This window comes from Lathyrus oleraceus, chromosome 4 (genome assembly GCF_024323335.1).
Source record: "Lathyrus oleraceus cultivar Zhongwan6 chromosome 4, CAAS_Psat_ZW6_1.0, whole genome shotgun sequence".
Taxonomy (NCBI): domain Eukaryota; kingdom Viridiplantae; phylum Streptophyta; class Magnoliopsida; order Fabales; family Fabaceae; genus Lathyrus; species Lathyrus oleraceus.
Window position 1 is genome coordinate 24,210,897 of NC_066582.1, and position 17,558 is coordinate 24,228,454.

Consider the following 17,558-nt stretch of genomic DNA (forward strand, 5'->3'; position numbering starts at 1 on the left):
AAGGGATTGTGCATGAGGTGATGCCACCCTACACTCCACAGCAGAATGGAACTGAAGAAATAAAGAATAGAACCATCATGAATATGGTGAGAAGTATGTTAAAAGGAAAGCATCCACCCAAAGAATTATGGGGAGAAGTTGTGCCGATTGCAACATATATTTTAAACAGATGCCCGACAAAGAAGCTAAAAAGAATTACGTACATATAAATCGATTGCCACATTACTCGTGAAAAGATTGAAGTAGGTATCATCAAACTATTCCCAATACACACTCATATTCAAATTGTTGATTTTCTAACCAAACCACTGTACAAATTGGCCTTTGAAACACATATTTCCAAGCTTGGCCTACTCAACCTCCAAAGTGAAACACTCTAAACCATACATTACTTATTTTATAAAAACATACAGAATAATTTTAACTCAGCGACAAGATGTCACATCTTTTCTCAACATAAAACATCTTTTTCAAAAAATCATAATAAAACAACGAAACTCAAAACGTAATTTCAACTTTAATTGCCTCAAATTATAAATCACTTCATTTAAATAAAAGAGATTCAATTAAACAACTAGCAAAACCCAAATAGTAAAGGGAACCCATCTCAGTGCTACACTATCAGAGCGACACACAAAACTAAAATAAACTCAAAGCGATAAACCACGAAGAAGGCCACTACGTCATCCTCAAATTCAATAACAACTAAGGTTCCTCTACTTGAGTATCTTCTATACCACAGAGGTAAAGAACAACACAGAAACAAACAGGGGGTGAGGATACATTCATAAATGTTAATGATGTATAAAACAACAAGGATATCTCACTCAATCATCAAACATATAATCATCCACAAGAATCATCATTCACAAATGCAGTTACGTATGCAATGCAATCAACACCTCTACTTTAATGCACGCGGTACCAAATTTTTCATATCAGAGTTATGTTATTGGTTTATCCATCCACCTATGGTTCCCCTCTGAAACTAGTTCATCTCTTAAACAAAACTCATCTCAGGTCCCCACCACTGAATCCGTATCTCGTCATTGAACCGAAGTCCCAGACTCGTCACTGGTCCCCACTTCTGAACCAGAAAATCGTCTCTGGATCAAAGTCCCTACACCTATCTCCGATATACATGATACATGAAATACAACAAACAATACCAATGCAAAATAATAATTGGTTCCTCTCTGAACCCACACCATCACCAATATAAGGCCACCATAGTAGTTCCTCTCTGAACCCACACCATCACCAATATAAGGCCACCATAGTAGTTCCTCTCTGAACCCACACCATCACCAATATAAGGCCACCATAGTAGTTCCTCTCTGAAGTACACACCTCAACATAAATATCGCCAATATAAGGCCGCCACAATACCTCCTCTCTGAACTATGTATCTCAACATAATTCATCATGCATTTATAATTACAACTCAACAATATTTATATTTAAATAATTACTTAACAATACTCACCAACAAGATAAAAATAACACTACATAATCCTAAGCATTCAACAGGGTCAACTCATAACTCAACAAAGTTCACAACTAACTCTTCCAATTTTTATTCAAGGATTATGAGTCACAAGGCATACTCTAACCTTAACTCAACTACTCATCAACTCGACTCTGAACATGTCAGATAACTCAAAAACTCAAACCATCTTGACACACACAACACTCCAAACACATCAACGTAACTCAATACCCTACTCATAACTCTAAACATATCAAGTGACTCAGAACTTAACCTTTTTTATTCAACTTGACTCTAAAAATATAAAATACCTCAAACTCAACTCCAAGAATGTCAAATACTCCAAACTCAACTCAAACATATCAGACTCAACTCTAAAAATATCAAATACCTCAAACTCAACTCTAAGAATGTCAAATACTCCAAACTCAACTCTAAACATATCAAATAACTCAAATTCAAGTTATTTATAAATATATTAAAATCCTTTAAGTCACTCACAGGTTTTTCCAAAACTTTTGCCTTAACTCTAAAATTGTCTCACATTTTCCTAAATTCTTGACTTAACTCTAAAACGGAATGTCTAACTTCACAATAGCACCGAAAATTATATACTTATGATAAAATTATGAAACTCATTTTAAAATTTCATTAAACCCTCTTTCTAACTCAACTGATTTTACCTCAAACAGACTAACAAAACCCAAGTTACATGTGAAACAAGATGATCAACGTAGGACTACAATTTGACAACGCTTCTGGTATAAAAAACAGAGAACTGCTACTATTGTAGCATTCTCTGACTTGATTTCCACACTTCAAAGAGAAATTATTGCATTAGCTTTCTAACACAACTGACGACGGCTCAAACGAACTTACGAAACTCAAGTTACACATGAAATAAGAAGGTAAATCCCTTTCTATGTCTACTTGCGAGTTTTTTGTGTTTTTCTCCCTGTTGAACAGATCTAAAACTCGTCTATTTGAGTCTCAACCACCCTAATACACATAGATAAACATAAACATGGACAATATGAATCAAACATCACATATTCAACATTTTATCACATTAAAGATCATAAATTTAACATTTTATCACATCAACATCACATATTCAATATTTATACTCTCGCCTTATCATAAGACATTAATATAATTTATCAATTCAACATTTATACTTCCACCTTATCATAAAGCATCAACATAATTTATCAATTCAAATCTACAATCAATCAAGTACAAAAGGAAACTATAGCATATCAGCGGGTTTAGAGAGGTTTTGTACTAACCTTCTTCATCCTCAAAAACCTCTACGATGAAGGGAAAAAGGTAAAAAGGAAGGATGGTAACCTTGAAGGAGAAGAGCAATCCAAAACGCAACGGAATTTAAAATTTCTCCTTTAGTGATCCTTACGAATGGGCATGATCAGTGATAGAATCGTTACCTCTTGTGGCGATTGTAACCTTTGATGCAGATCTACGGAGCGATCACGAACGTTGAACAATGATAACGCCTCTACTCAATCCACACGAATGGATTCCTTTAATCTCAGTGCTAGCTGCTACGAATGAAGGCTATGAGTGAGAGAGAGAGAGAGAGAGAGAGAGAGAGAGAGAGAGAGAGAGAGAGAGAGAGAGAAACGAAATTGCAACTACACAAATGCTTCTACACAAGGGTTCTATTTATAGAACCACTTGTGTGGGCTGCAAGCTAAAAAGCCCACTCAAGTGTATGTGGCCCATATCTTATAATATGCCAAAATCACTTAAGCGCGTGGTACCTTACCATATTTCGTATTCTACTTAAGTACACCGTACCTTACGATGTTCTACAATTCACTTAAGGGCACCATACATTACAGTATTCCTTAGTTACTCTATCTCTCATCAATCCGTCCTTTTGTGTGTGACCCTGTAGGTTTTCGTGGCATTGACAATTATATTAAATCACGTATGTAACATAATAAACAGTGAGCGGTATCTAGCAACACATCACTGCTACCAAAGACACGAAAATGTCATGTGATCTGGCAAATCCTTTTGTGATAATACTTATGTGTACAATTACCCTTTTGCCCTTATGTCTATATTGAACACAAGGCATAGACCGTGTCATCCTTGTCCAGTTCAATATTGGGCCCATAGACATTTATCCTGTTATGCAGGATGGGCAAATTCCATCTAGGTCACTCATGTCCCTTAGCATGCTTCGTGGAGTACTCATCAACTGTCTTTATGGTCACTCAGTTACGAACAATGTTTGATCAGCAATAAGGCACTTGACTCTACATCTAGGGACCATAGTGGTTTCAGGTCGAAGGGTGGTATACACCGTTATCACCATGAGAATAACTTATGACACTTTGCATAACATTCTATATAGTATTCTCATAGCGGGTCAATCCAGTATAAATATTACTCTTAATATTCGTACCTATGTTTAAGACTTGATAACTCCTTATCCATGATCCATGAGATGTGATCATCAGTTTATATATATAATAGTCTTAATGCTTTAATGTTATCCCACTTCACAATAAAACTCGACTATGGATACTTTAAGAATAATGTCCTTATGTTTAATGTGATCTCATGATTAAGTCACACTTGATACATTAAACAGATTATCTATTCTGGGGACTTTATTAGACAAACATAATAAAGAAAAAACTTTTTATTATTAATAAATAATTCGATACAAGTACCAAAAGTATTGGTCTCTAGGGCTTACACCAACAAACCTTACTATCCATCTTCTTAAACACTCATTCATGAATAATTTCTCCCCACCCCCTTACCTCGAATTTAAAGAAACTTGAAGCTTTGGCTATGAAACTCCACTCTCCTACTCTTGCTCTCCTAGAGTTTGCTCTTCTCTCCCTTACCTCTTTCACAACTTTTTCACGTACTCACAAACTCTTCTACTTTTCTTTCTTAAATAAATAAAACATAATTCTCCTTCATTTTAATTAATTTTTAAAAACTTCTTTCGACTCTCTATAACTCCACTCACCTCCTTAATTTCTTTAAAAGTCTAGTTTATTACCCCAAAACTAATATTTTCATATTTTATCTATTAATTAAATAATTAAAAATGTAATTAAATCTAATTTACTACTAAACCATTGATTTCTCCATTAATTCTAAACAAAATTCACCAATTTAAATTATTAAATTAAAAACACTTCCAAAATTTTATATAAAAATAAATATTAAAAATCGGGATGTTACACACAATCCAATTTATAGAGGTCTCTTACACATGAATATAAGTTAAAATAATTTTTATTTTTCTCTAATTGAGAACTATTTTAGGTAAATAGTTTTAGGATCCGTTTGTTTTAGCTATTTTTAAAAATGATTTTTATAGTGTTCATATTTTGGTGTAAAAAAATTTACAAGAAATTTTTTGATAAAAGTTTTAAATGAAAATTTGGTTTGAATAGTTATTTTTTAAATATTATTTTAATTATTTCATCATTTTTATAGAAATATTTTTGGATACCAAAATTAAAAAAAGAACACTTAATTTTGAAGATATCTCAAATAATTTTTCATAAAAATTATTTTTGAGATATAATTTTTTGAAAAAAAAGTGATTTTAACTATATTTTAATATTCAATAATGCATGTTTATGTTATAGAATAATAAATTTAATCTTTTAATTTATAAAAACCAAATTAAAAAAAACTTTTAATATTTAAAAAATATTTTTATAAAATCAATTTATATATAAAAAAAAGTTTTATTTTAAAACTAAAACAAACTACCCTTATTTCTGTCTCCTATTGAAAATTATTATTCTAAGATTTTTTTACTAAAATGATCCAGTTTTTCAAAAAAAAAATCCAAAATAACTCTGATTTCAAAAAAAATCCCAAACTACCCCATTTTTAGGTGGAGGCCCCAATCCAATTGGCGCCTCCTCTTAAAATTAGAGAGGATACGCCAATTGGATTAACTAGGGCATATGGTGCAGCCAATTCAATTGACGTCCATGTGTATGTGTTAAAGGGAGACGCCAATTGGATTGACACCTCAGTGTATTTTATAAAAAAAAATAAAAAACAGTCTACGTGATACATAATTTCGAAATCAGACTAGTTCATATTAATATAAATTCCCGTTTAAACAGAAATGCCTAATGTTGATGATCGGGGCCACCTAACCGACCTCCGGCCCCACATCCCCTAGCTACCCGAACCCGTGACCATAACCCACGTTGATGATTCACCACTGGTGTTTGAGCATCTGAGGGACCAGGAACATCACTACCAACTGTAGGAGATGGCCTGTTGAGATAGTCAGACAAATCAACATAGTCTTGAGTATGCATCGAAGGTGTACCGCCATAGCTGAGTTCATGACCCATGCTAGAGTAGTTGGGTTGTGTTTGACTTGTTGGTGGGCGACCGAGACGGTTGAAGGGAGACATTGGTGTGAATGATGCGTCGAGGAAATGTTGGAAAGATTGTTGTGGTGTTTGGTAGAGATAGGGTTATTGAAGGTTTCAGTTTTGTGAGGTTTGGGCTTCTTGGCTATGGTAGGAGGAGGGACGGTTGGTATTAAATGATCGTTGAGTGTTTTGGCTAAGGCGACTTTGGTAGGGTGATGTGTTGGGTACGAAGCGATGTTGGATCTTTGGTTGATGATCTATTTGTTAGTGGTGGTACGGTGTATTCTCTTGGTATTGTGGCTGGGTGTATGGCATGTTAGGGTTGTATGTTTGTGTGTCTGTTGAATGGAAAGTTTGACGGATAGGGGGTTGTGTGTAACCGGTCTGACAATGTTGTTGGGGGTTAGATGTTGAGGCGTCTGGTGTGTAAGTTTGTTGGCGTGGGTCTTATAGGTACATATCCTCGATGATGAACTCAAAACCAACCGATCTATACCAAGCCATATAAGTACAACTTGGTTTTTCTTCATTTGGCATCACTGCGTCAGTTAAGACATGGTCATGGCGGTGCTTCCATTTGCGACTCTCGAATCTAGCGAAGCTTTGCCATGGGTTGAAGTTCCATTAGTCATTAACTTTGCGCAGATGCCATTCTCCTAGGTTTGCTGGGGGATCTGGGATGTGTTGAAGCATACCGAACTGCAATTTCACACGATCATTGTTGTGCATCTCCACAGTTATGAATCTTATGATCGGTGTGCATGCAGTCCATACGACTGTGTCTTCTTCGTTGATTTCATGGTCATGATCCAAATTTAGGTATGTACGCCAAATGAACTGAAATATGAACTATGTTAGATTATAAACTTGGTAGAAGAAATTAACAAATTATTACGAAATAATTAGATTATTATCCATACATCTGTCGGTCGAAGGTGATCCAAGAGATTGCGATACTGGGTAATACAGTGTCTAGGACATCTGTTACAACTCATACCATGTGCCGACCATCTGCACCATAAAGGTAAAAGTATTAGTTAGAGATAATAATCGTTAAAGTAAGTAAATATATAACATTTTAAAAAACTTACTTTTGTGCATACGGGAATGTGAAAGGGTTGTTGTTGACGGGCGCTAGGGACGATAGTCTTGACCAACCCCATGCTTGGAGCAAAACAACACATCCAGAAAAGGTAGATGTGTCTTTGTGTGAATTTTTACACAAAGAGCTATAAAGATAGGCCAGATAGGCGGATCCCCAACTGTAACTTCCTATTCTATCTATATGTCTTAGTAAAGGTAAATACATAACATGCATACTAGAATCACTACCTTCGGGAAATAAAAAAGAACCAATTAAAAGCATAATGTAACACCTAGTTTTTATTATTCAAGCCTCTTCGATAGAATGCTCATCTAAATGTAAGCTGTTATAGTATGACTTAAGGCGTGAAAGGAGTATACCTTGACCTCTTGAGTTATCATCTAACAAATCAGTATCTAAGAGGTCCATGCAAATTGAATTCGCATAGTTGGTTTTACCATTTACAACTTTACCTTCAACAGGCAATACCAATAGCATGTAGACATCTTCTAACGTCACGGTATACTCACTGGTTGGAAACCAAAATGTGTGTGTTTCGGGACGCCATCTTTCACATAACGCAAGAATGAATTTATTATCCACTGACCAAGATATAGTTTTGCTTCTATGTCCAAAACCGGCGAGTTCGACATACGGTTGAATCATCGGGTCCATGTGGACATGTTCGTGGACCCGAGTACGGAACCTTGAAACATCCTATAAAATAAAAAACAAAACACTTTACTAAGTTGATATGTTATTAAAAGGTACTCTAGACAAATAACAAAAGAACTAAACGCTTACATAAGTTGTTATGTTTGCAACTGTTCCTCTGTGCGATTCGCCCATTATGAGCATAAACATCTTGTCAGAGATGAAATAGGTTAGTGAAGATGAAATAGGTTGTTGCAGATGAAAGATTTGATGTTGTAGAGGAAGTAGTGAGTGATTTTGTGGAAGAGATGTTACAATCACCTTCCTATTTATATGCAAGAGTGTGGAAGCTTGGAAAATGTGATTGCATGTGGTAACCAAATGAATTAGCGCCCATGTGCATTTCCTACATGCTAACTCCATTCAAATTGACGCCTCCCTAGGCTCATGCATGACACATCTAGCTCTGCATGTTTGGTTACGAGGTCTGCATGCATGCAAGACATGGTTTCGCCAAATGGACTGGCGCCCATGTGCAAGGATTGCAAGGAGGCGCCAATTCATTTGGATCTAGGACTTGCATGTGTGACACATGGCTTTCCTCTCTTTTGCATGCTGGACACATCACTTCAGACTAGCTTGCATGTTTGACATATCACTTTGGACTAGCTTGCATGTTTGATACATCACTTCGGACTAGCTTGCATGTTAGACAAATCACTTACCTATTTATTCATCTAACTATCAACATCCAACAATCAACACACATTCATCTGCAGCAAGAAATTAATTTTCATCTGCACCAGAAATATTACAATGTCATCTTCACCAAAATATAATGTCAATGTTCACTACAATGGTGAGACATACAAGTCTGAGTTATACGGGTTTTGTTTTCAAAACACCGATACCATTCGACTTACGATCAAGAGAAATGCAAATTTCTCACATTTGAAAAAACGAATTCAATCCTGCATAGGATCTGGTATTGTGTCAAAGATCACGTATCAAAATCCAAGTTTTTTTAGAATAGTCAATGCAAGTTTTTCCCGCTAAAGATACAGGATGATGAAGATGTTGAATCCATGTTTGTTAGTCATGAACGTTCTGGATGCAATTGTATTGAGTTGTATATTACTCTTCAACCAAGTATACCATCTCAACAATCTCAAATAACTAATCAGGATGACGTCGACCCAGAAACAGAAGCAGAAGTCAACTTCGTCGATGAAGAAGAAAAAGAGACTGAGATACATGTCGATCATATGTTGAACAACGACATTGAAGATGATGATCAAGCATCGCCATTACCTCCAAGTCATGTCTACAATCTGCCTCAACATATGACAAACATGGATCTGCATGACGATGAAACATCAAACAATGTTTTTTATAACCCGTATCCACGATCAGAAGGCGAGTTAAAAGTGGGATACATGTTCCTCACTAAAGAAGAATGTGTGAGAGCTATCAAAAAAATTCACATGAATAACTCTGTTGATTTCATAGTGAAACGCACTGATTCGAGAAGGTATGTCATCGAATTTCGTAACATCCTTTGTAAGTTTCGGTTGACTGCGTCTCAAAAAAAGAAAAACGACTCTTGGGAGATAACTTCAATAGACCCACCTCACAATTGCATTGCAGCTAACGTTGAACAAGATCACCGTAAATTAAGCGCTGCATTGATATGTCAAGACATTTTGCCGCTTGTTAACAAAGACCCATCAATGAAGGTGAGTATAATTATATCTCATATCAAAACAAGATATAATTATACTCCATCTTACAAGAAAGCGTGGATTGTGAGGACAAAGGCTGTTGAACAGGTATTCAGCAACTGAGAGGATTCATACAAAGAATTGCCACGATTTTTATGGGCACTAAAAACGTACGTGTCAGGAACTGTTGCAATTATGGAGACATTTCCAGCAATGACGCCAGACGGAACCTGTGTTGCTGGAAATAGAATCTTTCACCGTCTCTTTTGGGAGTTTGACCCATGCATTAAAGGTTTTGCATTCTGCAAACCGATTATTCAAATTGATGGAACATGATTATACGGAAAATACAAGGGTATTTTGCTTATGGCGATTGCACAAGACGGCAACAACAATGTCTTTTCCATTGCCTTTGCTCTAGTTAAAGGTGAATCTGCTGGTGGTTGGGGTTTCTTTCTTCGACATCTCAGAACGCATGTGGCTCCACAAGCCAATCTCTGTTTGATTTCTGATAAACATGCTGCCATTGAGAGTGCTTACAATAACTATGACAACGGATGGCATGATCCTCTTTCTACCCATGTCTATTGCATTAGACATATCGCACAAAACTTCATGCGTGCAATAAAAGATAAGAACCTTCACAAGAAAGTGGTGAATGCTGGGTATGCTCTAACTCAACCGTCATTTCAGTATTACCATGATGAAATTAGACTGTCTAATGAAGATGCAGGAAGATGGCTGAATAACATACCAGTAGAGCAATGGACAAGGGCATTTGACGGAGGCTATCGATGGGGCCACATGACAACAAACCTTGTGGAATGCATGAACGGCGTATTCAAAGGCATTAGAGATCTTCCAATAAATGCCTTGATCATATCAACCTACTATAGGTTGACTTCTACCTTCGCAACCAGAGGTGAAAGATGGAGTTCGGTGTTAATGTTTGGGAAAATATTCAGTGAGTGTTTCATTAAAGTGATGAAAGAGGAGAGCATCAAAGCTAGCACACACACGGTAACAGTCTTTGACCGTCATAGGCAAAATTTCAGCGCGCAGGAAATAATGGACCACAATAAAGGGATACCAAATTTAGCCTATGCTGTAAAACTAAACACAAGTTGGTGCGATTGTGGAAAATTCCAGGCCTTCCACATTCCTTGCTCACATGTCATTGCAGCATGTGCACATACTCGCCAGGATGCTTACAACCATCTATCTGATGTTTACAAGGCCATCAATGTCATGAATGTCTAAAACAAAAGCTTCTCGGTGCTACCAATGGAGGAATACTGGCCTTCATATGAAGGTGACATAGTTTGGCACAACGACGAGATGCGTAGAAAGAAAAAAGGACGGCCAAACAGCACACGTATTAGGACAGAAATGGATACGACAAATAAAATGATAAGACTATGTAGTATCCATCGTCAACCAGGACACAATAAGAACAACTGTCCCAATCGAGGAGCATCATCTGAGTCATAATCTTTTTGTAACATTGGATTTTTGTAACCTTCAATTTTTATATATCATTAAGTTTTTGTTACAACGAGGTTCACAACAAACATCACTACAACATAAGCAAACTGAAAATAGAATATTTCTAACTGATTACAACTATCAAAGTGATGTCATCTCGTCCAAACATCATTTCTCTAACATCCTTATCAGTTTTCATTCGCACATAACCAAAGATACTATCGAGTCTCTCAATTCTTCTAATTTTTCCTCTTCTGGTATTTTCTCATCTAACCAACGAACCGACTCCCTCTTCAGTTGATCGAAAGTAGTGATGTTCCAAAATGATATTTGTCTCTCGAATAAATCACCTTTCCGTAGCGGCAACGAACACCAAACATGTTTGCAAAATGATGAAATGAGATGTGGCAAAATGATTCACACAACACCTCTATTTATAACAAAAAAATTGCACTTTGCACTGAGGTGCTAGACTAATTGACGCCTCCTCTCAAAACATACACATAGGCGCCAATTGAATTAGCTGCACCATGTGCCCTAGCCAATCTAATTAGCGCCTCCTCTCTAATTTTAAGAGGAGACGCCAATCCAATTGGTGCCTTCTCCTAAAAATGGGGTAGTTTGAAAAATTTTTTAAATCAGAGTTATTTTGGATTTGTTTTTAAAATTAGAGATATTTGGGTAAAAAGATCTTATTCTAATTACGTATATAAATACATATATTGTATTTTCCTCTGAGTAATAATAATAATTTTCTTTTCCTATGATGTGGATTTTATATTAATAGAGTCTCAGAGAACATAAAGAAGGGTGAGAACGGTGAAAGAGAGGGATATGAGAAAAGGAAGAGAAAATAGGGGAAAAAATATACGGGAGAGAGATACAGTGCTGAAGAATGAAGCGTGTGTACATAGTAAATGTATTAGGGTTAAAGAAATGATAAAACAGGTTTATGGATAGTATTATTTTATTCTTTTTCACTGTCAGAATCCGGGCTATTAAACCGTCTAATCTAATTCAGAAATCAATTTTATTATCAATTGATTCTAACTCCCTTCCGATCGTAGTTGCGGGGAATTTATTGTAATTTTTTCCTACTATTTTACTATTGATATCAATAGTATTATTCTAATAATAGAGGTTTGTGATATTTTTATACATAAACATGAAAACCAATAAAACGAGTAGGTGTTGCAATTTAGTAACAACAGAGTACATTCCTAAAATTCAATATATCTTGTTTTTTTATATACAAAGATTGTTTATTTTGTTAGTCTAGATATCACATGTGGACAAAACACAATTAATGATTTCTTCATACTTCATGGACTTTCTTATGCATGACACATGACAAATTATATTTCTATATTTCTATCACATACCGTCTCATAATGCGGACAAAGAATACTCACGAGCAAAACAGAGCTCTGATTCACGGGAGAATCTTCAACACAATCATCCAACACAGTGACACTATAACCTCTCTCATGTTTCCAAGTTCATATAGATTAAGGTATCAAACCTCAAAACTCAATGTTCTTTACACCCGTAGCTAGAAACCATGAACTCCCATTTCTTCTTCTGTTTCTTTGTTTTTCTCACTTTCACCACCAAAACTCTCTCAATGTTCTCAACCAGTCCCCAATCTCCTTCTTCAGCCACTCAATTATACGACAAATATTTAACCCAGCAGAAAAAACCAAACAACGACACCATATACAAAGTTTCAAAGCAACTCTGTTGGGGCTGCATGGCAGAGTCAGTAGAGTTCTTGTTCAGACACAACATAGTAAGATCATACAAATGGGAGCTTCCACTGACATGGGATTTCCAGCTCGAGCAATACGCGAGATGGTGGGCTAGTCAAAGAAAACCAGACTGCAAAGTGGAGCATTCATTTCCTGAAAACGGTTTCAAGTTAGGAGAGAATATATATTGGGGTAGTGGCTCTGATTGGACTCCATCTGATGCTGTAAAAGCTTGGGCGGATGAAGAGAAATATTACACGTATGTTACTAATTCATGTGTGTCTGGTCAAATGTGTGGACATTATACTCAGATTGTGTGGAAAAGTACTAGAAGGATTGGTTGTGCTAGAGTTGTGTGTGATGATGGTGATGTGTTCATGACTTGTAACTATGATCCTGTTGGTAATTATGATGGAGAGAGACCATATTAATTTGATTAATATATAAATATGTATATTGGTTATTAATATGATTATGTTAGCAATATGAGTATATATGTTGATATAGTTTGTTGGTATGATATTGAATAGGCTTTCATATTTGATTAGTGCTTTGGGATAATTAAAAGTATGATTAAATAGTTTTTTTTTTGTCTTAAGTAAGAGAGTTTTTGTTTTAAATATTTATATATTTTTTGTGTGATAAAGTCCTTGTTTAATTTTATCCTATAAAATAAACATAATTGTATGAGGAGAGTTTGACTTATCAGTACCCACAAAATTATCCATAATGGATAGGATAAAAATCCGTAAAAATAGGTATGAACATGGATTCAGGTGATTATCCACAAAATAAATAGGTACGAACATGGATTTGGATAAAAGATTTTCGCGATTTCGGTTGATACATGTCTCACATCACAGTGTAAATAATCACAATTTATTCTTTAATATAAAAATGGTGAATTACACTATCCTTTTTGACATATTAGGCTTTAGTTTTGTTATTTATTCTTTGTTGAGGTATGGGTTTAGTGATGTCTACACTGAAACACTTGATGCAGAGGCTGCTACTGAGTTACTCAGGCCGGCTACATAAACTGATACTCAACCTGAGTACAGTTTTAAAAAAACATTGGAATGTCATTTTGTATTAGCTAGTAACTATTTTCTGAATTTTTACTTTTAAATAACTTCCCTATGACATGAAATGGTGAATTTTGGGTCTTTCATGTCCCTGCTTTTAATAGAGAGAATGGAAACTATTGATTTTAGGTGTTATTGATTGAGTTTATAAATTATTTGATAGTAGGTTTTCTATTTATTGGTAGGTGAATAATTTGAAGGCAAAGTTACTTGAGAAATTAGAACAATCCTTTACAAAAATGCAGAGAAATGAATTACAGGAGGAAGCAAACAAAAAAAAAAAAACAAGAAATTATACGAACAGAAATACAGAGCAGTTCAGTCATAGCAAGTTAGAAGACCACCACAAATCAGATTCAGAATGTTTGAATAACAATTTGATGCAGCAAGTTCATAGTTCTAAGGAGCTTAACACTCACTCTCATAGTCACTCGCAAAATCATAAGCTGGAGCAGCATACTTTCAGTTCTGAAGAGCTTTAAATCACAATGAAGTCTACTTTTGGCACTAGGAAATTCTCAGGAGCATAACAATCATAATTCTAAGGAGCATAACTCAAATGAATAATCAAGCCAAGAACCAATATTCCAAGCCTCTGCACAACTCTAAGGAGCATACTTTCAGTTCTGAAGAGCCTTTCCACCGGACTTACTAGAGTATGATGGGTTCAGATGTTACTCTAGCGGTGCAATTCTTCTTTATTAACGGGAAAATAGAAGAGCCCTAAATGCAAACAATATTATCTTGATTCTGAAGGTGAAGGGAGCGGAAAATGTGTTAGATTTCTGACCTATTTCTTTGGCTAACTTCATCTTCAAGCTTATCACCAAAATTTTGGCAGATAGACTAGGTTTTTCTAGCTGCAAGAATTGTATCTCCTAATCAACGGGGTTAATCTTGGACGACATATCGAGGATCGTGTGATCTTGGCCTTGAAAGCAGTTATAGTGTTGGACAAGAAAATTAAGGGAGGCAATGTTATCTTGAATATTAATATTAAGAAAGTGTTTCATACTTTGGATTAGAATTTTATCCTTGAGGTTCTAGATGTTTTCGGGTACAACTCCATGTTTCAAGGTTTGATAAGAGAAATTCCGGATTTGGCGAGGCTTTCCATTTTAGTCAATTGAATTATTTTAACGGCAGGGTGAGACAAAGGGATCCATTATCTCCGTTACACTTTTGCATTGCTAAAGATGTCATCAATCTTGATTTCACCAAAAAAGGCTAACTAATGGCTTATTAAACCCTTGCGTGCAACGATGGGCACGAATCTCCCGATTCATGCACTTTATACCGAGAATACTATGATTTTCTATCAAGGAAACAAGAAGGCTCTTTTACCTAGGATTTTTAGAAATTTAGAAAATAGTGTTAGAGAGTTAGATATACTCATAATGGATATTCTTGTTTAAGTAATCTATCTAGCAAGGGATATCTCATCACTTGAATTGATTAATGAATGAAAATATATGGATCATAGGAAAAGGGGTAACATCAACTTCTGAATGACAAATGGTTGGGAGACCCGCTTAGTGAGATTTTGAAAATCCTTTGTAAATTTAGGAAATGGTTGTTTATAAAGGTAGAAAATCTTATTAGCAAAAATAGATGGATCATTCCAAACTTTATAATGCAAAATTATCTAGAGACATCCACTCCTATCAATCAGATCCATGTTTTGCAGGGGAACCTTCAGCTTCTGGATCAGTTAAATTAGATTCTGGATCACTTAAATTAGATTCACTCGAACAATGATATGTTAACGAAAAAAGACACTTACAAGTATGTGGGGATATTCATGACAATATTGAGTGGGAAAGGTTAATTTGACAGATATTCATCCCTTCTTCGACTTCCTTCATTATGTGGAGGTTGTTGCATAACAAATCATTGTGTGGAGGTTGTTGCATAATTCTTCGACTTCCTTCGTTACGTGGAGGTTGTTGCATAACAAAATCCCATGTGATGACAATCTAATAAAAAAAGGTTGTTATATGACTTGTATGTGTGGTTTGTGTAACATGAAAATGACAACCTCAGTTCATATCTTCTTTGATTGTCAATTTATTTAGGAAATCTAGAGGGGGATAACAGATAAATTTTGAATCATTACTTTACCAAAAACTTCAGAGGATATTTTAAGAATCATCCGATTAAGGCGGCACCCGAAGCTTCAAGACACCGTCATGGTTAGGGGTGTGCAAAAAAATCGGTTATCCATAATCAAATTGGTATCCAAATTGATCAACTTTAAAAAAACCAAACCAAATGTCAAAATAAAAATTTGGGTATCCATTTTGTTATCCAACTATAAATCGTTAACCATTATAAAAATTTGATTTTGTTATTGATTATCCAAAATTTTAAATTTTTATATTTGTATGTTTTTATGTTTTATCACATTATAATCAATTTTATATTTTAAATTTTATGAAAAAAATATTTTAAAAATAAAAATCAGATTTTTTTTTCTTTTCACCAAAAATATTATATTTGGATTTTTTTTCGAAAAAATTATATTTGATATTTTTTTCAAATAAAATTATTATTTTTTTAAATAAAAAAGATATTTTTTTATCAAAAATATTTTATATTTTTTTCAGTAAAAAATGTTTTTTTAAAAAAAATCGATTTTTTAAAAAAAAAATTCTTCAGATTTTATTATTTTCAATTTTGTTTTATATATTTTTTTTTCTTTTTTCTGAATATTTGTTTTTTTTTTAATTTTTTTTTTTATGTTTTTTAAATTTTAAAAGAAAAAATATTTTAAAACCTCATAAAATTTGTTTATGAACAATTATGAGAGATTTTAGAAATTTGAACAATTTTTTTGATAAATTATTTATTTATGAACAATTATGATTTATAGAGATATGATTCATAATTATTTTATTTTATGACCGTTTTTATGTAACACATCATACTTTGGGATTGTTTTTAATCGAGATATTATTTGTGGTGATTATAAAAGTCAAATTTAAAATAATTATTTTTTATATAAAATAGTTTTATAATTAGTGAAAATAAAAAAGTTAGTTAAAAGAAAATAAAATTATTTTTGATATAAAATTGATTTTTTTTAAATATAGTTTTAAAAACTATTTTTTTTATAAAATTGGTTTTGAAATTAATTTTTTTATAAAAATAAAAAATTGGTTTTAAAGAAATTGATTTAAACTGTTTTTTTTAAAACTTTTTCTTTTTGAAAAAACGGTTTAAAACCGAACCGATCCATTTATAAACCGATTTCTAAAAAATAAATTGGTTTTATGAAAATGATTTTAAGAACCAAACCGAACCATATATATGGTTCAATTTGGTTTGGTTCATATCCCTAGTTATGACTACCCTAATTCACACAATTCATCAAATGGCTTGCAAAGAATGAGAGGATGCTCGAACAGTTCTAAACCTTGTGTGCAGGAAAGTGGAGAAAATTTTGGCTTCTATAAAGATTAGCCTTTCTCTTTCTAAAGGTTAGATTGCCCACGGTAGGATAGAACATGAAATTCTAGATAACTTGTAGCTCTAGAAATGGCACAGTAAGGCTCCCAAATTTAGATAACTTGCAAGGAATAAGCGATGGGAGTTTAATGATCATTTTAAAATTTAACTTAACTCTTTCTTTTAAAATCGATTTATAAGATAAAGATTATTCTTTTTTATATATTCTTTCAAGATCAATCAATATAGAACTTGAAATCTTTACGATAGATATTCAAATAAATATTTATAGTCGTGATCTGATTTAAATCCGCACAATAAATAAAATATCTTCATACACAAACAACACAAATAAGGAGAACAATTTTATTACTATTTAAGTTATTCATTTCTTTCCATTAAAAGATTCGTTTAAACTTTTTTATTACTATTTTTACTCTCCTCTACC

General features: G+C 34.1%; 1 protein-coding gene and 2 long non-coding RNA genes across 3 annotated transcripts; 1 reads left to right on the forward strand and 2 right to left on the reverse strand.

The window, feature by feature from the left end:
• Nucleotides 1–5,493: 5,493 nt before the first annotated feature.
• On the reverse strand, nt 5,494–7,143 carry LOC127135109 (uncharacterized). The gene is made up of 3 exons (XR_007808422.1): nt 6,978–7,143; nt 6,807–6,897; nt 5,494–6,723 (listed from the first exon to the last, which is right to left on the reverse strand). It is a non-coding gene; the product is annotated as an uncharacterized LOC127135109 (long non-coding RNA).
• Nucleotides 7,144–12,044: 4,901 nt separating this feature from the next.
• LOC127138526 (pathogenesis-related protein PR-1) lies at nt 12,045–13,125 on the forward strand. Its single transcript, XM_051064995.1, has one exon. It carries the CDS (start codon nt 12,392–12,394, stop codon nt 13,007–13,009), a length of 618 nt encoding a protein of 205 aa, XP_050920952.1. The 5' UTR covers nt 12,045–12,391; the 3' UTR covers nt 13,010–13,125.
• A 748-nt stretch (nt 13,126–13,873) lies between these two features.
• LOC127138527 (uncharacterized) lies at nt 13,874–15,785 on the reverse strand. The gene is made up of 2 exons (XR_007808792.1): nt 15,447–15,785; nt 13,874–15,365 (listed from the first exon to the last, which is right to left on the reverse strand). It is a non-coding gene; the product is annotated as an uncharacterized LOC127138527 (long non-coding RNA).
• Nucleotides 15,786–17,558: the final 1,773 nt, after the last annotated feature.

Coding starts and splice junctions, on each gene's coding strand:
- LOC127138526 (XM_051064995.1), top strand. CDS start 12,392: ATGAACTCCCATTTCTTCTTCTGTTTCTTTGTTTTTCTCACTTTCACC.